We start from the raw sequence: 27784 nt of genomic DNA on the forward strand, positions 1-27784 counted from the left end.
TGTGTATGGTGTGTGTGTGTGTGTGTGTGTGTGATGCGTGCATGTATTGTAGTAGTTGATTAATCCTCTCTAATCGTCCCATGTATGAAGGTGATCTAATGAAATCTCCACATAATGAGGGAGACAGATTCCCAGCTCGACATCTCTTGTCATCAAATGAAGCTTGGTGACAAACTACCATCCCAGTAGTGGGATTGGGCTACATGTAACTGACCTATTGACCAATGGCATTCCATGGACACTCCCACACCTAGGGTGCTGCCAAGATTATAGGTTACTCTGACAGCAAGGATCTATTGGTGAAGACATTTATTCAATTCATTGAACATGCAGAACTCAAGCTGGTGCTGTCATAATAATTAGATAATTAGCCTCTGGGCTCTGCCTGAGGCATGAATGTATTTTATTATACATTTATAAATCAAAATATTTGAATATTAACAGAAATGTTTCCTTTTTCAATTTTGCTAGTTGCGATTTTTTGATTCTCGGTAATTCTTATATATGGGTAGAATAGAATCATAATATTTTAATATTATATACCTTGTATTAATTAAAATCCATCATTAAGTCTGAGCAGAGAGAGAGAGAGAGAGAGAGAGAGAGAGAGAGAGAGAGAGAGAGAGAGAGAGAATTATCTCCCTCTCTCAGTCTATCTTCCCTCAGGAATAGACTGATTTATATCAAACAATCTACATTCCTTGTTCTATCCTCACACTGCTTAATTAATCTCTCACAATTGTTTCATTGACACTAAGTAGACCCAAGTAGGCATGGTATTCACAGAAACAAAGGACGAGTGTCAGAAGCAAGCTGATTCTCAGTCGCCTTCATCCTCATTATTCCTTCAAGCCTCACTTCACCCTGATTTAGCAGTGTGGGTGTGCATTTGATATTCAGTGGAACTCAATTTTGAGAAATTAGTGGGACTAGAATCTTTTTATCTGGAGTATGCCCTTTGTGATATAACTGATGGATGGAAAATTACACCATACAATCATTATTAAGATCCACTCATAAGTTTATTCAAGGAGCTCAGTATGTACAAGTAACAAGACACACAACTCCAAGTGGCAGAGACACTACTGTCCTCTGTAAGAGACCAGGAGGAGGAAGAGCCGCTGGTGGTTTTTCATTCTCTGCCTTCTATGAGATTATATTTCTCTTTATAATTACAAAGGCAGCAAAAGCAATTCCCAACATCATCTACAGACTCAGCTAAGGCAGGGAAACAGGATAACTAGCTTCTCATCATTTTGGGGCTCCTTGTATGAATGGGAAGTGTCCCCAAAACATAACAAGTAGGGTCCCCTCACATAATCAGGTCAGATGCCCTGAGCCATGCTAAAAGGGAAGGTAAGGAAAGAAGTTCGGACAATTTCCTTCTTTCTAAAGATGACGATGTTCCTCTCTCAACAATGAATATGACATCGGGATGAGAGATGGATTCTACACATCAAATGATGTAAGGGAAATTATGTAACCCTTACAAAATGTAGAACTGCTACTCAGCACAGTACTCGGATCTGAAGACAGGGATTTACTTCAGTACTGACTCTTTTGTTTTTATTTCATTTATTTCTAGAATCATTCCTTACACTTTGAAGACTACGAACATGAGAAAACTATGAATAACAGCATGAATTTTGAGAAATTTTCAACAATTTCCTGTAAAATTAACCATACTATGATCTCTCAACTTTAAATGCATCTTCCTATAGTCCACTCTCGATGCTGGAACCTGACACTGAAGCCACCGGTTTCCATCTCCTGCCTGTTTGCTAGCTGAGTCAGTTTTCCTCAGTAGGAAAAGCTCCTAACAACATCTCTCAGTCACCTTGCAGTGGCATGTTTCTCTGGTGGCCCCAGTTGCTCTCTTTTGTCATTTTCCCAGTCCCCTGAGGTTATCTCAGTTACCACAGCACACGCTGGTTGGTCATTTTCAGAGATCTGAGTTTTGGTCTCTTGGCCAATTTCTCTGGGTTCACAGGCACCAGCACGAGCCAAATAGTGAGCTCCTGCCACAGGGACTCAGTTCATTTGATTCTCTGGGTGTTAACCATTGCAACTCTCTCTTGTTTGCCCAGAGACAAAGGTGTCAGCTTCCTGATGTTACTGTCTCCACAATCCCTCCGCTAGGAGACGCAGTCGCCTTTTCAGTTCCTCAGTATTCACTCGTCTACTCTTGACCAAGTTATTCTCTAAGTAAACTAAATCTGTTCCTTCCTAGGAAGAGACTTTTTTTTTCAGCCCCGGGTACTTCTATTTAAACTTTATAATGATCAGTGTGTGTGTGTGTGTGTGTGTGTGTGTGTGTGTGTGTGTGTACACATATGTGTCTGTGGTGCTTGCATGATGTGAATATGTGTATATTCTGTCACACCTATATATATATATATATATATGCACATGGAGGCTCATGAGCTATGTCAGGTATGTTCCTGTATTGCCCCCCGTCTTAGTGTTTGAGGCAGAGGGTCCTAGCTGTCAAAAGCAACTAGGGGAGGAAAGAATTTATTTCATCGTATTCTTCCAGGCAGTAATTCATCACTTGAGGAAAGTCAGGGCAGGAGCCTAGAGGCAGGGGTTGAAGCAGACACCACAGAGGAATGCTGCTTATCAGTTTCCGTTCTCTGGCTTGGTCAGTAATATTTCTTAAGGTTGGCTAGGACAAGAAGACTGCCCCAGAACGCTCAGAGCCACCCAGTCTACTTCACAGGTAACTACAGTGCTTTATTTCAAGGAGAAACAACACTCAGGAAGACTTAAAATATTCAAAGCTAAAGTAAATTTCAAATTTACTTACAGACTCTTATAACTGCTATCAATGAGGGGAAAGCAGAAGAGGCAATGGTATAGTAGGAGAAACACAGAAAGAAGATGGAGGCTGTTACATATGTTACGTAAGTGGGATAATTACACTTGTAACATATTTCCCCCAAGCTTCCCAGGCTGTTTTCTGCTTCTGTGTTCACAGCGGCCATCCTGTGCGGTCTGCAGGAACATGAGATGACAGAGGGTGTCCTCTCTGCCCCATGCTCCTCACTCCTGCCACCACTGCAGCTCCTTTCCTGAGCCACCATGTGCCTGCTGAGCCTGTTTCCAAAATGTCGCCATGTTCTGCTTCCCTCCATCCATGAGTGCCACATTCCTTCTCTCTTTCGAGCCAGTTCTCTAGCATTTCTCAATTTTAAAGACATGACTTCAGATTACCTAGAGTCTCAAATGTCCCATTTTCATAGCTATCTATAGCTCTGTAGTTGACAATAAGCTATTTCGAAGATGCCAATCATTTCTCTCAAGTCTAAATTTGCTCTGCCTTCTACCTGTGAAACATTTGAGGAAAGGGTTTTCATTTTCTTATGGTTAACCCTTAGTTTCAGAGAGCGTTTGATAGTTTGTTTCAGGGATGTTTGGTTTGAATGCGATAGTCTAGAATCTAAACCGGAATTCTGTGCATGGGCAAAATAATTCTTTTGAAACAGGACTAAGAGCAATCAGCTTAACTTTCCAGCCTGGAATAGAGCTCTTAGGCTTTTGTTTCACTGTTCCAAGAGAGTCTGGAGAGTCCCTGACTGGACCCATTGCTTCCTTAATTGGGGTAATTCCAGTGTGTGGGAAATTCTGATGCTAAGAACATCCATTCTCATTCATTGAGGGACACCAGGGTTTCTTATGCCAGCTACCTGTTGGCATTACTAAATGGAAGCACACTTACCGGGATAAACCCTCAGAACAGTAGCCATGGAAACAGGTGAAGGCAACTTGAAAGAAGAAACAGAAAAGCGTGGGGTCCACACTACGCAGAGTATGAATGAAATGACCCTAGGGAGCAGGGGAGGGACTTCCTTTACGGAGACAATGGGATATTGCTTTGTTTCCTGTGAAACGAATAGGCCAGGAATCTCATTACACACTAAGAGAAGATCAGTGGGAACAAGGCTCCCACTTTTGTGGAATTAGGTGATAGATATTAAGCTCAGACAAAGTAATATACAATTTCAAGTATCCATAGGTTCACAAAGACAGTAACACATGGTATTGAGCCGAGGTACAATTTCAGGCACCTGTGGGTTCATGACGACAGTAACACATGGTATTGAACTGATGTAGCTTGGAAAGGATGTGGAAGGCACAGTTGTAGCATGATGGAGGGTGATTCTAGAGACACAAGCTTTCAGTGGGAACCAGGAAGCAGAAGATAAGCCAGGACCAAATGTGACAGAACAGAGAAAACAGTTCGAGATGGAAATTAGCCTTGTTCTTCCTAGGACCAGAAAAGGAGGCCAAGGGCAATAAACACAGAAAAGGGGAGTGGCTGTCAAGTGCCCCAAAAGTGGGGTGTGCTGTCAAGTGCCCCAAAAGTGGGGTGTGGGGAGAACCCCCAATATGGAAGATGCTCTGGGATACTCCAGGAACGCTTGATTTTCTTTTTCTTTCTTTTTCCCCCTGAGTCATTGTGTAGCCCAGGCTGGCCTAGAGCTCACTGGGTAGCACACACTTACTCAAACTCATGCTGTTGCTTCTGCTTGTGAGGTATTAGGACCGCAGGCTTCCTCTACCACACCCAGAGAGTTCTCAGGGGCCAATGTAGCCTAACCATAGGAGTGATTAAACCGGTTTATTACTGACATCATAACTCTAGGTGAGGGGAGGGGATGTTAGCTAATGGAAGTATGTCACCCAGTTAGGCTCAGCCGTGGTATCAGAGGTGAATGGTAGCCTGAATGGTAATAGTAATGATGAGAAATTCATGTTGTTGCCTGGCAACATTTAGACTGGTAAGATTTAGTGGGACGAGTGGGCGGTAACAGGTCCAGGATGAAGACTAAGATTTTAGGAGACAGCTGTTGAAGGCCGAGTTACCAAGGTGACACAAGCCCAGTGGGCACTGCCAGAGTCCTGGGTGAGTGTTAGAGAAGAAGGGACCTCTGCACCTGCCTGCCTGAACACAAGGGAAGAGGTGAGTGAGTGAATGCAGGAAGTAACAAACTTGAACACAGGAAGTTGGTCCTTGCAAGGCACACAAGGAGGGCTGCCTTCGATACAAGATCATACTCAATGTGAGATCACGCTTATTAAGAAGAAACAACGGGGATGGTGGCACACATCTGAGTCTCTATTTTCATGTGTATGAGTGTTTTGTCTTCGCATAAGCAAGTGCACCACGTGTTTGCACTGTCCCACAGGAGCCAGAAGAGGGCGTCTGATCCCCTAGACCTGGGGTTACAGAGAGTTGTAAAATATCTGTGGATGCTAGAAACTGAACCAGGGCTATCTGTGAGAGCAGCGCGTGCTCATTACTGAGCCATCTCTCCAGTACTGAAGTCACCATCTTCTAACGGCATACAACAGACAGACGATCATCCAAAACTGCACCTGGGATGTAACGTTCCGAGAGGGAAGGAAACGAGTATTGAGAACCAGCAGGGGATCCTTTGCCTTACAGAAACTTTGTAGTTTTATGAGGTCCCATTTGTCAATTCTTGCTCTTAGAGCATACGCTATTGGTGTTCTGTTCAGAAACTTTCTCCCTGTACCGATGTCCTCAAGGGTCTTCCCCAGTTTCTTTTCTAGTAGCTTCAGAGTGTCTGGCTTTATGTGGAGGTCCTTGATCCATTTGGAGTAGAGCTTAGTACAAGGAGACAAGGATGGATCAATTCGCATTTTTCTGCATGCTGACCTCCAGTTGAACCAGCACCATTTGTTGAAAAGGCTATCTTTTTTCCATTGGATGTTTTCAGCCTCTTTGTCGAGGATCAAGTGGCCATAGGTGTGTGGGTTCATTTCTGGATCTTCAATCCTGTTCCATTGATCCTCCTGCCTGTCACTGTACCAATACCAGGCAGTTTTTAACACTATTGCTCTGTAGTATTGCTTGAGGTCAGTGATACTGATTCCCCCAGATCGGCAACCAACAAATTGGGAAAAGATCTTCACCAATCCTACATCAGATAGAGGGCTAATATCCAATATATATAAAGAACTCAAGAAGTTAGACTCCAGAAAACCGAACAACCCTATTAAAAAATGGGGTACAGAGTTAAACAAAGAATTCTCACCTGAAGAACTTCGGATGGCGGAGAAGCATCTTAAAAAATGCTCAACTTCATTAGTCATTAGGGAAATGCAAATCAAAACAACCCTAAGATTTCATCTTACACCAGTCAGAATGGCTAAGATTAAAAATTCAGGAGACAGCAGGTGTTGGAGAGGGTGTGGAGAAAGAGGAACACTCCTCCACTGCTGGTGGGGTTGCAAATTGGTACAACCACTCTGGAAATCAGTCTGGCGGTTCCGCCGAAAACTGGGCACCTCACTTCCAGAAGATCCTGCTATATCACTCCTGGGCATATACCCAGAGGATTCCCCACCATGTAATAAGGATACATGCTCTACTATGTTCATAGCAGCCCTATTTATAATTGCCAGATGCTGGAAAGAACCCAGGTATCCCTCAACAGAAGAGTGGATGCAAAAAATGTGGTACATCTACACAATGGAGTACTATTCAGCCATTAGAAACAATGAATTCATGAAATTCTTAGGCAAATGGATGGAGCTAGAGAACATCATACTAAGTGAGGTAACCCAGACTCAAAAGGTGAATCATGGTATGCACTCACTAATAAGTGGTTATTAACCTAGAAAACTGGAATACCCAAAACATAATCCACACATCAAATGAGGTACAAGAAGAAAGGAGGAGTGGCCCCTGGTTCTGGAAAGACTCAATGAAACAGTATTCGGCAAAACCAGAACGGGGAAGTGGGAAGGGGTGTGTAGGAGGGCAGGGGAAGAGAAGGGGGTTTACGGGACTTTCGGGGAGTGGGGGGCTAGAAAAGGGGAAATCATTTGAAATGTAAATAAATTATATCGAATAAAAAATTTAAAAAAAATTATATCGAATAAAAAAAAGAAGAAGAAAAAACCAGCAGGGGGGCTGGAGAGATGGCTCAGTGGTTAAGAGCACTGACTGTTCTTCCAAAGGTCTTGAGTTCAGTTCCCAGCAACTACATGATGGCCCACAACCATCTGTAATGGGATCTGATGCCCTCTTCTGGTGTGTCTGAAGACAACTACAGTGTACTCATATACATGAAATAAATAAATAAATCTTAAAAAAAAAAAAAAAGAACCAAAAGGGAAGGAAATCGGCAAAATGGAGAGTACCAGAGGTGTGGCAAACGGCTGACCCACTCCCCAGAGCACTCCGCATCCCAGAACACTGCACAGCCCTGAACTCTGCACACACCCGCACCACTCCACACACACAACACTCCACACACTCACAACAGTCCACACCCTCCAGAAGCCCCTCTGAGCCCTGCTGTGAGTCCATTCTTTTCTCCCCACCCAGAGCCCATTGGACTAGGAAAGGCTGTCTGATTCGAGCCGAGACAAGTGCATCTTCCGCCTTAAAGCTTGCACTGGAGATCACTTGGTATTTATCTTCGTAGAGGAAGGCTCAGGCAGCTTTCTATGGTGGCGTGTTAACATAGGAAGATGTTGACCATGTCACTTTCTGAGAACAACAACAACAACAACAAATTGGTGAACGTTGTAAAAGAGGAAGCATGGGAGAACCAAGTTCAGTGAGCGAAGGGTCCTGGTAGCTCCTGCTGCTTGCCAAGCTGCCAGTAAGCCCAGCTCCCTGCCGGGTATATTCTGTTGCTTTTGCTAAAGTGAAGAGTAAGGTCACACAGAACAATTCCTTAGAGGATTATTCTGTATTGGAAAATAAGAAAAGTGTCCCGTCACTAGAAGAGCATGAGAAAAGGAGTTCCGTCGAGTCGAGGGACACAGGTATCTCTCCTGTTCCCTTCCGTACACCAGAGCCACTTTTGTGGTACCAACAGCAGACGACAGAGGTAGAAACACGGAAGCATACAACGCTGGCTGGTAATCTATAAACACCCTGCTCGGGCGGCTGACAGAAGCTCTCCCATGACAGCTATGCACACACCCGGAGGCACCAGAATACCTTGATTTTAAACTTTTGGTTGATGTAATATGTAAAGCATACAAAACTGTACTAAATGTTCATAAGCTGAACTTAACAATCAGCTTTGATTTGTCCAGATTTACAACGTTTAGTAAAGAATCAATTTAACGCTCTGCTCTGCTGCTCTTTGGAACGCCACTCTGATTTGAACATTTTCTCAGCCTTCTCCACTACCATGTTAGGGTGAAATGTTACGCCTGATTTAGAAGTGGAAATTAAGGCTTCAGGGAATGAAGGATAGGTCCCAGTTCATGTACAAAAAAGCCAAACTCAGCTCTGAGTCCCAAAATGTCTTTAACTGCTGGCTGATCTGAGCAAGGTCTATCAGTCAAAGTCTGGAAGACTGAAAATAAGTCTTTAATATACACTTACTATCGTCATTACTGAACCCAGACCTCCTCAAATAAAAGTAGTAATCACAAAAAATGATTCTAGGCATATGCTTAAGAACAAGAATTGGAGGCAAATAGAAGCCTGGTTTAGAAACACAAGCCAGAAAACTGTCTCGCGATGAGTGAGATTGGGTTCAGGGACACGACTGAAGGGAAATTCAACTCAAGGTGAGAAGGGAGGCGAGAGGAGAGAATGGGAGCATTGGAAATTATTCCTGAGTTTGCAAATCTAAGACTCTAGGGTGAGAAATAACTTAGAATGTGGTTGCTTTTGTGTACAGTGAGAATATGAATTTGACATTCAGTATTTAAGTAGCCAGGATATATGTTGTACACAGAGTTAAAATTTATCACATCCTTTCCAGTGTTTTTCTCTCTCTACTCTTCCTCTGTCTCCCTCTGTCTCATTCTTTCCATGTCTCTCTCTCTCCTCTCACTCTCTCCCCTCTCTCCTCTCTCTGTCTCTCCTGTCTCTCTCTGTCTCTCTCTCACACTCTCCCTTCCTCTCAGTCTCTCTCTTCCTCTTCCCCCTTCTCTCCCCCACCTCTCTGTGTAGTATGTATATCCACGCATGAGTTAGGACATGCCCATGAGAGTGTGTGTGAGGCAATGGGGAGAGTAAACAGTCTTCTAGTGCTCACCTCCTCGTTTTTTATTTCTACAATCATATTTGTTTGCTTACTTAGTTGTGTGTGTGTGTGTGTGTGTGTGTGTGTGTGTATCCATATGTCATGATGTATGTGTGCAGACTAGAGAATAACTTACAGCAGTTGGTTCTTCTACCATGTAGGACCTGGGACTTTGTAGCAAATGCTTTTAACCACTGAGTCATATCAGCATCTTGGAACATATTTTTTGAGACAGAGTCTCTCAGTGAACCTGAAACTCACTGTGGCTTCTAAGGTGGCTGTCCCAGGAATTTCCAGGATCAGTATGTTTCTACCCCCACTGTTGGGGCTGGAGGCAATACCTTGGTTTTAACATATGTACTGGGTATTTGAACTCTGTCCTTGGTTGCACAGAAAACACTCTTATCCACTAAGTCACTCCCCAGCCCACACTTGTTTTTCCTGTGCGTGAAATGAGTGGAATACGTGCTTGTTTCTTTGGTTGATTACTAAAGATAACAAACTGAAGAATAGTATATTTGGCTATACAAGATTGTATAAATTTTTTTCTTATTGTTTTTGTGTGAGACAGAGTTCCTCTCTACAGTACTGGCTACAAAGAACTCTCTCTCTGTAGACCAGGCTAGCCTCAAACTCAAGAGATCTACCTGTATCCTGAGTACTAGAAGCAAAAGTGTGGGATTATTATTTTTTTAACTAATTCTGGTAAACATCCTCCTTTGGGATCTGTTCTATATGCTCAGAAAAAAAGTTGTTTTAGCTTTACTCTCAAAAATGAATCATTAAGATATTATAGCCAGGGACCAGAGCTGGAGAGATGGTCCAGTAGCTGAGAGTGCTCACTGTGCTTCCAGAGGATCTGGGTTCGGCTCACAGCACTCAGGTAGGGTAGCTCACAACCATCTGCAACTTCAGTTCCAGGGACTCTGACACCCTCTTCTGGGCTCATGACAAACACAGACACACACACATACACACACACACACACACACACACACACACACATATATATATATATATATATACATATATATATATATGTATATATATATATATATATATAGTTTTTGTGAGAGACAGAGTTCCTCTCTACAGTATATACACACAGACATGTGCATATATATATGTGCATGCACACACACATATACATAAACATATACATACACATACACATATACATATGGTGAAAATATAAGCCAGTGACTATATTGGAAGATTTAGCCAACATAGTTGAAACTTCTTTCAACTAGGCAGCAATTACATGAAGTTCAAGCCAAATTGTGAAATTACATATTCATAAATGTGCATTTACTTCCACAATTAATTTATAAAGTTGCACGCCAATACAAAATTTCGCCTTATATTTTTCCTCAAAAATAAAATGATTAGGTTCATTATTCTTCAAGTCCATTGCTTTATTTTAAAAGAAAAGGCAGCAATCTTTATGTTTTAGGGCCCATATTTATCTTATTCGACTTTCTTCCATTTCCAATAAAACTGCATAAAACAATAAAAGCAACAGAAAAATACACTTAAAACTGAGGTAGGAAATTATAGAGAACAAATAAGGACAGTAGATCCTAACATGAACTGGTGACAGAATGTGACTAGCTCCACAGACGGCGGCACACCCTTCGGATGTGAGCAGCCAGTTCGTTATGTGCGTTAATTAAGCGTATTTTCTTGCGATAACTCATCCACACACCTGTGCTCGGCTTACACTGACATCACACAGCTGTATGGCTTGAGCGATGCCTGTGACAGGCAGAGGACCAACAGATAAACCCTCAGTGTGGCTCTGACTTACAGCGACAGCCTCCAGGATCTGCTTCACAGCGTCAGCCGCGTCACGCTCACTGTAGTATCCCTTCTCCACAATCCTAAAAAAACATGAACACAAAATGCTTCTCAGACACAGACACATACTTTTAGTTGAATGGGGGCTAAAGGAAGTTAATTAAATCAACATCAGAGAAGATACATCCGAACAATTGCAACAGTTTTTCCAACACGGGGGAAAGATTCCAGAAACAGCCATTCTAAAATCTCAGCTTTGCTAAGAAAATGAAAAACATTCTTTTCCTCTTGGCTTAACCTAGCCACTCAGCCTGCCTCATTTTAACTTCAAATTGTAAATTATTTTAAGCATATGCCAAAGTAGATTTTATACTATATATATCCCAATTACTAATTTTTGTAATTAGTTATGTAGGTAACCTTTATCTATCTGAAGACTTACTTTCTTTCATGTTTTATTATTTTAAAAAATAACATATACTCAAATGATGATAAATCTTCTAAAAATCATAGCATAATCACAGTATCATACTTGTAAAGTACAGAAAATCTTCAATAGTATCAAATACACCCCACTGCAATTTTCCAAGCTCATGAATATGTTAAATTTCTGTTTATTAGAATTCATTTTAAATGAAATTTACAAAATTTGGATAGTTACTTTGCAGAAAGTAACTTCATTTTGCTTTTGTTTCTTTTAAATGTCACAGCAAAAACTATATACATTCTCAAAGTAGCTGATGTTAATAACTGAATTAAAAACCTATAAAATGTGTCAAAATTGGGAAATAGAGGAGAAGGAAATGTCAAATAGAATTGTTATGACAAAAACAAAAGAACATAAGAAAAGTTCTTAAAGATCATAGTTATTCAACTATCAAAAAGATATATTTCAATTTTTAATCATTTTATTTTCCACTATTCATAAAAATGGTAAAACACAAACTCATAATCTTTTAAAAGGATGAGGAGAGAATCTCCTAATATGCACTGTTTTATCATTTAGACACTTAAAATTTATTGTTTTTCCTAATTATGTAAGTTGATCATAAGCACTCCTCCAAATCCTAGATTATACTCCTGAGGTGTTTATTATTTGCTTCTTAAAATTCATTCTTATGAATATTACCTTACAACACTATAGATGTTATCCAATTCATGACAAAGCTAGATGGTTAGGTCGACTTACAAAATCTTCTATTGACATAATTTGTTTTAAACATTCATTTATTTATTATTTATTGTGTTGGGGTATGTGGGGGGAGGTGACATGACACCTCTGTGGAAGTCAGAGGACAACTTACAGGGACTGAACTCAGCTGGTCAGACTTGGCAGCAATACCCTCTATCTGATGAGGTATCTCACTGGTCCTGAAATCATTTCTTTGACTACACTTTTTGAGCATTTAAAATTTAAGTATGGGGCTGGAGAGATGACCCAAAGGTTAGGAACACTGACTGCTCTAACAGATGTCCTGAGTTCAATTCCCAGTAACTACATGGTGGCTCATAACTATCTATAATAAGATCTGGTGCCCTCTTCTGTAATGCAGGCATACATGCAGTCAGAACACCATATACCATAATAAATAAGCCTTAGTCCTCAACATTAGACTGCATACACTAAATCTAATAGAAGAGAATTTAGGGACGAGCCTTAAACACACATTGGTACAGGAGAAAACTTCCTGAACATAACTCCCAAAGCTCAGATGCTAAGATCAACAATAAATAGTACCTCATGAAACTGTAAAGCTTCTGTAAGGCAAAAGACACTCTCTATAGGACAAAATGACAGCCTACAGAATGGGAAAATATCTTCACCAACTCTACACACATCTAACAGAGGACTAATACCCAAAATATATGTAAAAAAAATCAGAAATTATATAACAAAATCAAATAACCCATTTTTTATTAGATATATGTTCTTTATTTACATTTCAAATGATTTCCCCCTTCCTGGTTACCTCCTCCCCAGAAGTCCCATAAGCCCTCTCCCCTCCCCCTGTTTCCAAATCAACCCCTTCCCGCTTCCCTGTCCTGGTATTCCCCTACACTGCTGCATCAAGCCTTCCTAGGACCAGGGCCCTCTCCTTCCTTCTTCTTGGGAATGATTTGATATGTTGTGTCTTGGGTATTCCGAGCTTCTGGGCTAATATCCACTTATCAGTGAGTGCATACCATGTGTGTTCTTTTGTGACCTCACTTAGGATGATATTTTCCAGTTCCACCCATTTGCTTTAGAATTTCATGAATTCATTGTTTTTAATAGTTGAGTGGTATTCCATTGTGTAAATATACCACATTTTCTGTATCCATTCCTCCGTTGAGGGACATCTGGGTTCTTTCCAGCTTCTGGCTATTATAAATAGGGCTGCTATGAACATAGTGGAGCATGTGTCCTTATTACATGCGGGAGAATCTCTGGGTATATGCCTAGGCGGACAAAACAGCAACCAACAAATTGGGAAAAGATCTTTACCAACTCTACATCCAACAGAGGGCTAATATGCAATGTACACAAAGAACTTAAGAAGTTAGACTCCAGAGAGCCAAATAATCCTATTTAAAAAATGGGGTACAGGGCTAAACAAATAATTTTCACCTGAGGAATATTGAATGGCTGAGAAGCACCTAAAGAAATGTTCAACATCCTTAGTCATCAGGGAAATGCAAATCAAAACAACCCTGAGATTTCACCTCACACCAGTTAGAATGGCTAAGGTCAAAAACTCAGGAGACAGCAGGTGCTGGTGAGGATATGGAGAAAGAAGAACACTCTTCCACTGCTGGTGGGGTTGGAAGCTGGTACAACCACTCTCGAAATCAGTCTGGCAGTTCCTCTGAAAACTGGGTATGATACTACCAGAGGACCCTGTTATACCCATGTTTTTTACAAAGGGGCTACAGGGCTAAATGGAGAATTCTCAATAGAGTAATCTTGAATGACTGTGGAGCAATTAAAGAAATATTCAAAGTCCACAGTCATCAGGGAAATGGAAATCAAAATGACTCTGAGATTCTATCTTGAATCCATAAGAATTGCTAAGATCAAAAACTCAAGGGACAGCACATGCTGGCAAGGGTGTGGAGCAAAGGGAACACTCCTTCATTGCTGGTGGGAAGGCAAACTTGAAAAAACACTCTGGAAATCAATTTGGTTGTATACCACTCCTAGGCGTATGCCCCAAAGATGCTCCACCATACCACAAGAACACTTGCTCAATTATATTCATAGTAGCTTTATTTGTAATATCCAGAAACTGGGAACAATCTAGATGTCCCTCAATTGAAGAATGGATTAAAAAATATGTAGTACTTTTACACAATGGAATACTACTCAGCTGTTAAAGACAAGGACATCATGAATTTTTCGGGCACCTGGATGAAACTAGAAAATATCCTGAGAGAGGTAACCCAGATCCAAAAGGACACCCATGTTATGTATGCACTCACTTATAAATGGATATTAGCCATAAAGTACAAGATAACCATCCTACATTCATAGACCCAAAGATGCCAAAAAACAAGGAGTGCCCAAAGAAGGATGTTTGAATCTTATTCAAACTGGGAAATAAAATAGACATCAGAGGTGGAGGGAGAGAGGGAACTGGGTGAGAGGGGGAACAGCAATGGGGGAGATAAAGTGTAGGGAGAGCGACAGAAAGAGAACAGAAATAAGAGGCAGGGTCTGGGGTCGCATGAGGGGATCTCTGGGATGTGCCAGAGACCTGGGGCATTGGGAAGAGTCTGTGGGGGTGACCTTAGCTGAGACTCCTAGCAGTAGAAGATATGGAGCCTGAAATGGCCACCTCGTGTAGCCAGGCAGGACAACCAGTGGAAAGGTAATGATAGCACCCACAAAACCTTCAATCCAAAATGTGTCCCGCCTATAAAATGTGCAGGGACAAAAATGGAGCAAAGAAAGAGGGAATGGCCAACCAATGACTGGCCCAATTTGAGGCCCATCCCATGGGCAAGGACCAATCCCTGACACTGTTAAAGATACTCTGTTATGCTAGCAGACAGGAATCTAGTGTAACTGACCTCTGGGAAGTTCCACTCAGCAGCCAATGGAAAGAGATGCAGAGAGCTACAGCCAAACATTAGATAGAGTTTTGGGAGTCTTGTGGAAGAGTTGGGGGGGGAGGATTGGGGAACCCGAAAAGGACAGGGACTCCACAGAAAGACCAACAGAGTCAACTAACCTGGACCCTTGGGGCTCTCAAAGTCTGAACCACCAACCAAAGAACATATATGGGCTGGACCTAGGCTCCCCGACATATGTATCCGAGAAGAGAAAAGGATTATCCATGAGAGAGAAGGCTGAGAAGTTCACTATCATATTACCACCTCCCCACTTTGTGCTTTATGTACAGTTTGTAGTCTAACCATCAAAGAGGTGACAGGTGGTTCCTTATACACTACACTCTACCTACAATCTCAGGTTTTCTATATAGTTATGTTAGAAGAGAATTGTCACAAAAGTGATGGAGAATCCTCCAGGGTTAAGAGAATTGGCTTGCACAACTATGCACTGTTATTTCTAGTTGTCTATTAAATATGCAGTCCTTATAGGTCTCAGTACATTTGAAAGCACAATACTCTACCAGTCAGAATTTTCTTATTATACTTTAGTATAAGTTTCAAGCTGTGACCTAAATGAAGTGTTTATATATATTTATTTGAGTATAATATGGGGGTAAGTGCCTGGTATGAACTGAATCTTGGTATGTTTTAAAACTTTGTATATTAAACGCAATTGCCTACGGACCTGCCTAAGGAATCAGCTGTTAGGAGGTGGAGTCTGATAGATAATTGGATCACAAGGGTGAGGCCCTAGCAAACAAGATTGGTTCTCTTATAGAGGAAATGTTACCCTTTACAGCACATAGAAACAGTATGCAAGCATCTTCAGGAATCCAGAAATGGGCCCCCAGCCAGAAGCTAATCTACTGACATCTTAATATTGTACTTCTTAGACTCAGAATTTTAAAAAAAATGTAGTTCTATTGAATATAAGTCACCCAGCCTAAGGAAATTTGTTTTAGCAATATTAGTTAACTAGTGCAGTGTCTGGGCTTCAGAACAAATACTTGTCTGGATATTCTGGAACTTTTTGGACAGGGGAGTGTCATACTAGTAAAATAATTCATCTAACATTCCGACAGATGCATTTATTCATTTAATAAACATTATGGAGTGACTATGGTGTGTGGGGTTCTCAGGAGTGAGACAAGCTCTTTGCACAGATGGGCTCTTTCTTATACAAGTAGGCAGAGCAATCAAAGGCCTAACTAAATGCTGTGATGCAAGCATTGGGGGCTGGCTAGAGAGAGCTGAGAAAGGTAGTAATCTAGGTTAGGAACCTTGTGGGAAGAGAGATGTCTCAGATCAGACCGGAAATGTGAACCTAAGTTTCCTAGATGTCAACAAGGGAGGGAATGGGGCTGAGAGTGGATAAGGAGTAGGAGAACAATAAAAACAGGAAACTTGTCTGCCCAGCAATAGCTCTGATGAGTAAGGGGAGTTTTTATAAGTTGGATAGTAATGTAAGATAATTATGTCACAGAAGATCCACATTTAGAGGTTACCTCTGCTCTCCTGTAAGCATGGAGATGTATGAGTGAGCCCTTTCCTTCCTCAGCCAACATTCTCCTACACATTATTCTTGATTCTCCTGTGTATATTTCCACATGGTGACGCCATCTACCAGAGGACCTCATCGCTGCCGAGATTTTGATGTCATGTTCACAGATGTCATGTTCACAAATTGCTATTAAAGTTTTTTCCATTGTAAAAAAAATAATAAAATGGAAACAAGGCTTCAGAAGAAATAGAAAACGAGGATGGGTAGCAATATTCAACAATCCACCTTCCTGTGTAAGGTACACGAGCCGGGTACTTTTTGGAAGCAACGAGGATTAGGTTTGACTTGGCCCGTGTGAGATTACAGATGGTAAAGGAATTATCATAGATCTATATAATCAAACATAATAAATATGATATGCTAAGCCAGAGCTTATATGACGGAGTGATTTGTCAGTTCTCTAATGAGGAGCAGAAGCATCTTTTGAGCAGGTACACACAGCAAAGACACATTCTGCTGCATTGTCTACCTCACCCCAACCTTAATCTACAGTTTATCTCGGTCCCCATGACCCTTTCTCGGATTCTCATCTAGAATCCTTTGGCTAAAAGGAATTTTGTTCTCAGACCATGTTTCATTTTTGTCACCAGGTTATGTTTCTGGGATTCAGACATTTCATTATAAATATTTTATAAGTTGAGCTGACTGCCCAGAAAGCTTGAGACTGACTAGTTATGGTCAATAGCACCAAATTCTTTATGACAAATATGGGTTAATAACAGGACTCTGATGATAAATGAAGATATTAGTGGCCAAGCAAAGGAAGATGAAGGTGACGTGTGGACACAGCCGCTGTGGGACTTGAATCATTCACAGAGCTTGGCAGCAAGCACTGCTCATAGGAGTCTATCAATAATTCCTCACAGCATCATGACTAATCACCAAATGAATGAATGTCATAAAAATTTCAGGCTGAGGCCATCTGGACCATCTCTTGGCAGGTGTCTTATCACTATGAGCAAATGCACTGAACTAGAAGAGATACCCATCCCAGCCACCTCAGCCTTAGCCCTGGAGATCTTACCATTGCTTCTTGAAAGAAGCCCAGTAAACAGGGGAGTTCTAAATTCAAATCTACGCCATTTATGTATGACTGTAAGACTGTAAATCTTTGGAACTTATTTTAAACAATATCAAAGTGATTCAAATTCAGGCACACAGAAATCTTGCTTCACGAAGTGACATTACACACAGTATCTGACATCTTATTAAAAATGGCAGTGAAATTGAACATGACTGAGAAGTCAAGAGCTTGCAGTTCTATACAAAATATACCAGTGACTTTGATTTTCAGAAATAATGAAAGTATTCAATCACTGGGAGGAAAGCAGAGCTTTAAAAAAAAAAAGAAGTAATTTTTCCCCTGTTTTTTTTGTCTTTATATTGAAGCACATTCATTTTCATGTTCTGTAAAATATTTGGAAAGTGCTTAAGACGCTACCAGAATTTTAAGATCATTTTCAAAGGCTCAAGTCATATGACTGGTGTCCATGACACAACTCCATACTGCTCCATTGTTAGCTAGGTTAGAAGGCTCAAAGCTAAAACAAAATGTCTCCCAGTATCTTCACGACAATCTATCCCTAGACTATACTTCCTACAGGATAAGAGCGTGGAGAAACAGCACAGGGCATCTTCCCCAGGCTCTTTGCTGCAGTATGCTCTGTCCCTAACAGCCTTTCTTCCTTAAGTACTGTGCTATTTACGTCACTGCTTTGCTGCTCTGGCCCACACTGGCCTCTTCTATCTAGCGAGTCTATTTTCCTTTTTATCTTTTCCTTTTGAATCGTAGGATAAGAAAATATGGGCACCAAGTATTCCTCTCTGAGGATCCAGCATAATGCACGACTCCCGTGCATTCGATCCTTGCAGAATAATTGCCACAAATTGAGTGAGCACATCTCCATCCAGGCAGTTAGCAGGAGCACAGCAGGTGAAGAGCTCAAATCACATCCTGAGGCCTCGGACTTCCTGGCACACAGATTAGCAGCCCTGCTGCCCTGAGCACCAATCATGGCTCCTTCTCAAATGACTGGGCTATCAGGTGTCTGTAGGTTCACGGGAAAAAGACGTCGAGCTGACGAAAATGTGTGCCAGAGGATTGAATGTCATAAGATAAAAGCCCCAAATAACGCGAGCTTCAGGAATCGAATCTCAGTGGATAACAGCACACCGCTGTGCTGTGACACATAATATTCTATTAAAGTGGATATTTCTGTGTCTCTGCATGAATGTGTTTTTCCTTTACAGGCTTCATTTGCCGCTTTTGCACATTTCATTGATGGTGTCTTCATTTATATGCTTTCTTCAAGAACCAGAGGATGTTAAACTCATATATTGAAAAAGCAATTTCAAAGCTACCACTAGCACCTGTCGTGTGGGAGCTCTTGGGGGGTGGGGGGGGAGCAGGCTGTGGATCCACTTGGCTATGGCTGGGGAGTTGCACTCCAGGAGAAAGAGAAGGGAGAACTAAACTGCAGGCTTGGGAATGGGCCCAAGGGATTTCTGGTCCAATTCTTTCATACTAGAGATGAGAAGTCTGACACAGAGACTCTCTTTAAATTGCTGGAGGGCGCATTGCTCACTCAGCCGTCATCTGACAAATATCTCACCACTGTTTGCTTTCTGCCTCGCTCAACATTTGAGATGGAGACTAAGAGGCATGGCACCTGCCCCACATCCTGCCGGTGCACTGTGCTTTTGGGTATCATTCCACTCGGGAAGGCCCTTGCCTCCACCCCTCTACCTGATAACTTCTACTTCTACATAATAAGATTCCTAGTTTCACTTCGAATATTTTTATACTGTGGCTTTCTTTACTGGTGTCGGTATAATTTTGTTTGGAAGCTGCTGACAACACTATCATATCCAAGTCCAAATCAGTTTTCCTTCGTTTTTCCCAGACTTGGATTCCTTGGGCATGGAGGCAATGTGTGAGCGTTAACATGAGAGAAATAAAGCAGTTAATGAAGTTAGCCAGCATGGCGGGGAGATGCAGGGTTTAAGTGGATATGTTGGACATATTTGAAACATATTTATTACTTGAGCAGAAAATGTTACGTAGCTCTGGGGCTTCTCTGGTTAAAGTCTTGCTTCAAAACGAAGAAGGGAACAGATTAATGGCAGGGAGGAGTCCTTTACTATGGAAAAGGAGATGTTAAGGCTGCAGAGAGCAGAAGCAATAAATAAAAATGGGCAGAGGGGGGCTGGAGAGATGGTTCAGAAGTTAAGGGCATTGGATGCTCTTCTAGAGGTCCTGAGTTCAATTCCTAGCAACCACATGGTGGCCCACAACCATCTAGAATGAGAACTCGTGCCCTCTTCTGGCCTGTGGGCATACATGCAGACAGAGAACATAATAGATAGATAGATAGATAGATAGATAGATAGATAGATAGATAGATAGATAGATAGACAGACAGACAGATAAAATTGTCAGAGTGATGTGTTTGAGAACTGCTAAAAGAAAGGAGGAGAAATCAGTGATTAACTTCCTGGCTACCCAGTTCACAGCGGATGGGGCCAAGGGCGACAAGACTCACCTAGAACAGATGGAAGACTGCTGAGTTCGTCTGAGCCCTGTGGATGAGCAGTGTCGATGGGAAGCCCAGTCAACAGCCCAGCCTACCACTATTTTTTTTTTCCTCTCCACTGTTAACCTGGTCACCAGGGTGGCTAACCTAAAGGGAATGCAAGATGTTTAAGGGAAAGATGGAACCTGAGAGATGGAAAAGAAAAAAGACTCTGGAAAGAGAAGAAGAAGGAAACACCTGGGGCTGGAGAGATGGCTCAGAGGTTAAGAGCAGTGGCTGCTTTTCCAGAGTTTCTGTGTTCACTTCCCACATGGTGGCTCCTAAGCACCTACAAGGAGTTCTGATGCCCTCTTCTGGTGCACAGGTGTACATGCAGATCAGTACTCATATACATAAAATAAATAAATAAATACATACATACATACATACATACATACATACATACATACATACATACAGAGAGAGAGAGAGAGAGAGAGAGAGAGAGAGAGCTAATTGAAAAGACAGAGATGAACCCAAAGAAATAAGTGATGTCAAGACCTTTGTGGAATACGAGAAAGAAAGTCACTGACCTAGGTCTACAAATAAGCATCCTGCCTTAGTGGGCACTCAGCCCTGGCCTCTGTCCATTCACTTTCTCACATCACCATTTCTCTCTCCAAGTGTACTTCTACATCAGACGTTATTAGGAGAAAAATACCATGGCTCTGACAACACCGGAAAAGCAGTCCATCAAGTTTGAACCATCCACATTGCTTATAATCCAACCTGCCCCCTCCCTACCCCCTCTCCCTACCCCCTCTCCCTGTCCCTTCTCCCTGCCCCTCTCCCTGTCCCCTCTCCCTGCCCCTCTCCCTGTCCCCTCTCCCTGCCCCTCTCCCTGTCCCCTCTCCCTGCCCCCTCTCCCTGCCTCCTCTTCCTGTCCCCTCTCCCTACCCAAACAAGCCCCTACTCTGTTGTATCAGGAAACATGCAGTCCTCCTGGAAATTCCACACAACGGAAATTATATACTACAAAGTCTTCTGTGTTTGCCTTGCTCAGCAGAGTATCTGAGGTTCATCTGTATTTTAGAGAGTTTCTATTGACTGTGCAATATGGAGTTGTACATTTTGCGTGCTCAGTCAACAGCGGGTGACATCTGCCTTATTTCTCCTCATGCATCATGTTGTGCTTTGTACGCAGACATCCACGAGGATCTGCTTTACCGAGTCCAGGGAAGAACCAAGGGAAGTCTGCTGCAGTGCTGACACCCATGACCTTTTCTAGGCCTAGGAACAAAAGTTTCTTTCTCTCTAACCCAGGAGGCTTGAGCCTGTTTACCAACATCCACGAAAGGGCAGAAATCCAATTTCTAAGTAAGAAATTCCAATCTAAGCAGGAATTCCTTTAACGTACTCTTTCCCAAAGTTCTCTAATCTCGTGGGTCTTTGATTTCTGCATCATTTGCCATTTTTTCCACTTCCAAGGAAAGGTGCTTGTCTTACCCTAGCAAGTTGCTTAGACTCCTGATAACACCACCAGGGCTTTCTCTGGAATGTTCTTCTGAACACATGTCCCATTTCCCAAAGGATCTCACCTGCTTCGTGTGGGCTCCATTCCATTAGAAAGTTACTGTGTCCCCGAGTTTCATCTTAAAATAATAACCAAGTCTCCCATGTACCTTCCAACTATCCCACCTCCACCATTTCCCTTATATCCACATTCCTACAAAAAGCACACTACATATCTGCTCAGAATCACAGTACACATTTGCTTCTCATGTAGTTGTAAAGCCACATATTGAGATGTATTTGAAATATCCATATCTAAAACAAGTATGTGCATATTAATTCTCAGATTAGCCTAATGTTTTAGTCAGATAATTCAATACTTAGTTGTAATTGTCAACTTGATGGAACCCAGAATTTCCTGGGAGACTGGCCTCTGGCCATATTTTTATGGGATTATCTTGATTGCATTAACTATCTACGTTTGCTAGCACCATTTCCTGACTGAGCTCTTGGAATGTGGAGTAGAGAGGACTGAGCACCAGCACCCCTGCATTACTCTTTGCCTCTTGACTGCACACACAATGTGACCAGCTGCTTCCAGCTCTTGTAGCCTTGACTTCATACCATGACATAGGCTACCTTTGAAATGAGAAACAGTATAAGCCCCCTCTTCCCTTAAATTGATTCTGTACTCTGTCATAGTGACCGAAAATGAGATGGAGACAGAAGTCGTGTTATACAACTAGTCTGTGGTTTTATTTTTAAGTAAGAATACCAACATAGCATAACATGATAGAATAATCGTAGACTTTGGAAAACCCCAGGCTTGAATTGAGTCTTCTTTGTTTTTAGACTTCTAAGCTAGGTGTCTGAATGGAAGCTGATGAGCTTCTCTGGTTCCCAGTTATTTGGTCTCTAAAATGTATATAACAAGACCTGTGTAGTGTCTGTGTTGCTTGGAGTGAGACCGTTCTAGTAAAGTACCTTGTGCAGATGCCGGGATCCCAGGGGGTAGAAGATGCGGTTCTCACGGTGACTGATTATCCTTTATAGAAATCAAGATATCATAGAGCTTCAGAGGATTAACTTACTGACTAATTTTAGAACAACACTTTTCATTAGTCCAGACATTTCCTGAATTTGGTTAATTCTGTTATCAACCATGATACCAACCCAATGAAACAGGGCAACGAGTATTTCTGGACAGTTTTCTGAAAATTCAGCTAGCCTCAATAACAACAGTTAAAATCCCAGAAGTGTTAAGGCAGATGGATACACTAATTTTGATCATGTAACCGATAGCAATTCACAGGCTATGTGCATGGTTCTGGGATAGTTACCCTCTTCCTTGTTTATAGACTCTTTGTGGCTTACTAAAAGAACATTTTAAGTTGCAGAAAGTACAGAAAAACAAATTCAGAGTCAGAGACATAAAATTCAAACATGAGTTTCCAACATACTAATATTTTCTTTAGCTCATAGTCCTGGAAAAAAAGAAAAGGCTCCACAAAGACAGAAAAGTGAATGGACTAGACACAGCTTCATACAAGACTAGCCCATAGGACCTGGATTCTCCACAGAGAAAATCAACAGCAGTTCATTCTCTTGGCTAGGATGTGTGACTGAGTATCTTAAAGAAGACTGTAAGATATCACATGGAAAATGGTTCCCTCTGAAAGACAGATGGCTGCTGAATTCAAGACCATTTATGTTAACAATTATGAAGAGATGGCTCAGCCATTGAGGTTAGGCTCACAACCAAAAAATATATTTACTAACTCAAAATTTCCATATCTACCTAGCAAAGGAACTCCTTTCATCCTGCTTTCTCTTGGAAGTTTCTTTTTTTATAAGAGAAAAACATACTAGAATTGGTAAAAGAATTTTTGAACCACATAGGAATATCTGTGTTCAGCAATGGTGGTTAGGCACACTCCTAGCAAGAAAATGAAACCTAGCTAACTATCACCGGCTATGTGAGAACACAGACCCAAGAGGAGAACCTTCTAGAACCTTCTACTGTCATTTTCCTAAACCAATATACTTTCTAACTATACTCTAAATACTGATTCTATCGTATAAAGAGTCTAACTACATAAAGATAAGTAGAGTTCTTACCCCTCATCAAACAGGATTCTTTTTGGAGCAGATGAAGACAATTACATAAATCCACAGCTTGTCAAAGTGGACAGAATAAGTGACCCCAGGAAGACATAAATACAGAAGAGAGTTGACAGGATCATAAGAACCAGAGGAACAGGATGCTTGCCATAAGGTGGAGTCTTCTTGACATGACAGGGAGGCTATAACTATGGAGTGTCAACATTATGGTTGCCTAAAGCAGGCTTGTATAATGATAACACCAGTCAATATGCCAATATGGTTGGGGGAAAAAATCTCACAAGATCTCACCCATAGAAGAGCTACAGGCTGAGAGATGGAGAAACAGTTTTACCCAGAGATTAGCCCTCTGATAGGTTATTCAATCTCAAGCAGTCGACTTTAGACATAACCACATAGTGAAGGAAATTTGCCATATGTGTGAGCCAATAACCCAAGCCAGTGCATATGAGAACACTCAATGAACTTAGTAGCGTGTGTGTTCACATGCATGTGCAATAACAACAAAGCAAAACATGTCGTGGATTTAAGAGGGAGTCCGTGAGGCAGGGGGACAGAGAGAGTAGCAACAGGGAAATCGTGTAAATGGAGTATCCATGTATAAAATGCCAAAAAATTAAAATTAAATTAAAAGCATTTAAAATTCAGTTTGAAGACACCAGAGATCAAAAAGGAAGTAAAGACGGCATTCGATGGAGGGACCCATGGTTCTAACTACATATGTAGCAGAGGATGGATGGCATCAATCAGAGGGGAGGACCCATCTCCCTTGGTCCTGTGGAGGCACAATGCCCTAGCATAGGGAGATGGAGGGGGGTGAGGTGGGCGTGGGTAGGTGGGTTGAGGAACACCCTCACAGAGGCAAAGGAGGAAGGGGGATAAGATGGGGGATTAGCGGAGGGGAAACCTGGAAGGAGGATGACATTTGAAATGTAAATAAATAAAATAACTAATAAAAAAAGAGGTTTCATTCAAAAGTACCAAGGTCTCCTCAGGAAACAATGCTAGCAGAACCAGCCTGCCCTTTACTCTTCCTCTGGTGCTGAAGAAACAGTTGACAGACTGAGAAGCTGCCCAGAGCTGAGGGACAGAATTCAGCATGTCTGGGAGGAGATGTGCTGCTAACATCACCTGGCTGAACATGTAGACCTTTAAAGGATTGATGGATCTTTGGCCAAACCAGAAGGGTCTTCAGGTTTTTTAATCAGCCTCTTCTTTTAATCCCTTTTAATCAGCCTAGTGCTTCTTCACACACACTGTTTTGTTTCTATGCTACAAGTTAAAGAAAAAGATCTGTTGTTTTTGAAGAGTCAACATTCAAAGCTTTATGCCCTACAACCTCTATGTTTAGTGTTTGACGTTGGTAAGCAAAACCTTATAAAAAATAAGCCAGGACAACAAAACTTACAGGGAATTTAGGTTTTAAGTTTTAAGACAAAATTGGGTGGAGAGAGGCAGGAGGCACCTTAGGGCTAATTAGCACCCCGAGGATACTGCTGGAATGGTTGGAGGTAAAATACAGCCATTTCTGGAGAGAGAGAAAAAAAGAAAAGAAAAAGAAAAGGAAAGGAAACTTTTCTGAAAGCTCCAAGTTTGCTCTGCTAGCAAGTTTACTGGCAGGGAAGTTAAGGTTTTAGCAGTTGTGATAACACTGAAAAGAAGGAAACTCTGGGGGCTTTCTTCTTCCTGTAATACCAGAATTATGCAGACTTTCATATAAAATGTTTGGCTATGACTTTTCTAAGATAGAAAAGGCATTGTTTTTTATTCAAAATTCTAAGTCATTTATCCTTCGTGGTTTTTTATTTAAATTCATCGAGAAACACTGCTTCGTCTTCTCATAAGCATCACAGAACAGAACTTTCCTAATAAAAGCCAAGCAAGCACCTTGACTAACACTGCCCGATCTTCCCTCCCTCAGCTCCTCTCGGTTTGGTCATTGGTTACTCTTCGAGCCACCACTAGACCAGGAATAAATTCTCCTCATCGCAATTCAACAAATTAGAACTTGACCTAAACGCACAAAAAGAAACAATATTAGGATTTTTTTTAATCTCTCAAAGAAAAGAAAACCAATGGATTGACTAATAATACAAAATTTATTTCAACTTGATAAAATTTAAGAATAACTGTGAGGTAAACAACATAGTAGAGAAGCCAAGTCATGTCTACCATGTCTACCATGCCAAGAATGTGAGCAATGTTCAGGGGGGAAATCTATCTCTTAAAGTCTCCGAGAGCTTGTACCGTGGTGAGAACTTTATTTGCTCTGTCAGTTGTTTATGAAACAGAAATACTTCATTCATTTCTACAAATTAATTAACTGCATTTCTGTTCCTATGTTTTTTTTTCTAGAGCTAAAATAAAATTCATGCCAAATTCTCTCATAGAAAGCTTTGTAAAAAGGGAAGAAGAGACTCTTGACTGCAATTAATTCAAGTGAAGAGAGGTGGTAGGTAAATCATTAAGTATCACTGGTAAGTGGTAGCTTCCACTTGCGATTCTTATCTGCAACTATTTATAATTAAAGAACGTGAGATTTCTAATAGAGCATAATTAGCAGAGAAATATTCAAGGTCTCCTTAGAGAGCTTTCATGCCTCCGAAGCCAGTAGGATCTTACCATAAATATATTACTGTACCCAGACGAAGACTATAATCATAAAAATATTCATTTACAGTGGTGTTATTAAAGAAACCATCCTAAACAAATCCTAGTGATACTCCAGAGAAACCTTGTCTAAGCACACGGGAACAGGATGACTTTAGAACACATAGTCTGTTCTTAAAGACGGTTTGGCATACCTAATTTGTTAGCAGCACTGAACAGCTTCAGATTCATTCCAAAACTCAGGGATGTTAAGTACATTGCGGTAGTTCAGCTTACCTTTGGGTGGCGGGGTCAGGACTCAGGGCTGAGAGACTAGCAACAAACAGTTGCCACCAGAAGGTTACCATGCATGGCCACCCCACCTCCTCATGCGATATTCTCACTGTAGTCAAAACGTTAGAGCTTTAAGGTCTACTTGTTTGTCTTGGTTTATCTGGGCTGTTGCAAAGGGGTTAATGGTAGGTAGCTTTATATGTAATATACTACGGACATTTATTTTTCATAATTCTAGATATTAAGAAGTGCATGACCAGGACACCAGCAGATTGTTTCTAAGGGATGGCTTTATCAGAGACAGCGGCCTTTCACGGATGCCTTCACAAGGCCACTAATTCTATCCGTACAGGCTCCCTGACAGCCTATCTCCCTCACAGAGGAGCCACCTCCATACCACCATCTTGGGAGTCAAGGTTTCAATACATGAATCTGAGAGCAGCACATACATTTAAGACCACTGCAGGAGTCTGGAAGTAGTGTCTTCTTTCAACAATCAAAGCCAATCTCCTTGGGATACCTTTCTTCTCAAGAGTCCGTTCACTGTTAAAGTTGCTCATTCATTCATGAAAGACTCGTGAAGCTTTTGACAAGATCTAGACACTCAGTCTTCTGATTTCCCCCATCTGGTTAGTCATCTCTTACCAAGACCCTTCCAGTGGCTTCTCACCATTTCTACTCTAACTGCCTCGCACTGCTAGCTTCACATTCATTCTTTGTTGGCCTGATGAATACAGCAGAGGATCCCCCACAGCCTGCCCATCCATAACGCTCCTGAGTAGGCAGGGAGGAGAGACAACTGTGGGAGTTGTCTTGACCTACAGTTCTTTCAGATTTGGGGGCATCCTCTCCTCTCCCATTCTCAAATATCTTGGAGGGATAAGCTCCGAGCAAACACCTTGAAAGACAAGAGTAGGCCAAAGCAACACACCCCTTACTCTGCAACGTGAAACTTTTTACATAGACTCCCATCTTGCAGAGAATAGGTTATAAATAGTCATTTGAAGAACACTGACTCTTAGGAGTTTTTGGATCATGACAGCGAACACTAACACAACTTTAAGTAATTTTTTTTCACAAAATAATCTCATATAAATGCTATTTAGTCAAAATATGTGATTTCATAAAATTCTACTTTTTGAACACAAATGTTTGTGAAGGTAAATTGACATTCTTTTCTTTTTTAATTACTTATTTATTTATCTTACCGATTAGGATGATCTACCTCTCTTCAACATTCTTCTCAAGACTTATTTTAAGAAAAACATATCAATTTACAT

General features: G+C 41.4%; 1 protein-coding gene across 4 annotated transcripts in view; it reads right to left on the bottom strand.

Moving 5' to 3' along the window:
* Positions 1-27784, bottom strand: part of Camk4 (calcium/calmodulin dependent protein kinase IV) — a 235520-nt gene that overhangs the window by 60555 nt on the left and 147181 nt on the right. For all 4 annotated transcript variants that reach the window (XM_052155453.1, XM_052155454.1, XM_052155455.1 and 1 more), the window contains exon 5: positions 10834-10906. In XM_052155453.1, the coding sequence (XP_052011413.1) occupies positions 10834-10906 (73 nt within the window). The remainder of the gene's footprint in view (positions 1-10833; positions 10907-27784) is intronic.

The sequence above is a fragment of the Apodemus sylvaticus genome, chromosome 13 (genome assembly GCF_947179515.1).
Source record: "Apodemus sylvaticus chromosome 13, mApoSyl1.1, whole genome shotgun sequence".
In the NCBI taxonomy this organism is placed as follows: Eukaryota; Metazoa; Chordata; class Mammalia; order Rodentia; family Muridae; genus Apodemus; species Apodemus sylvaticus.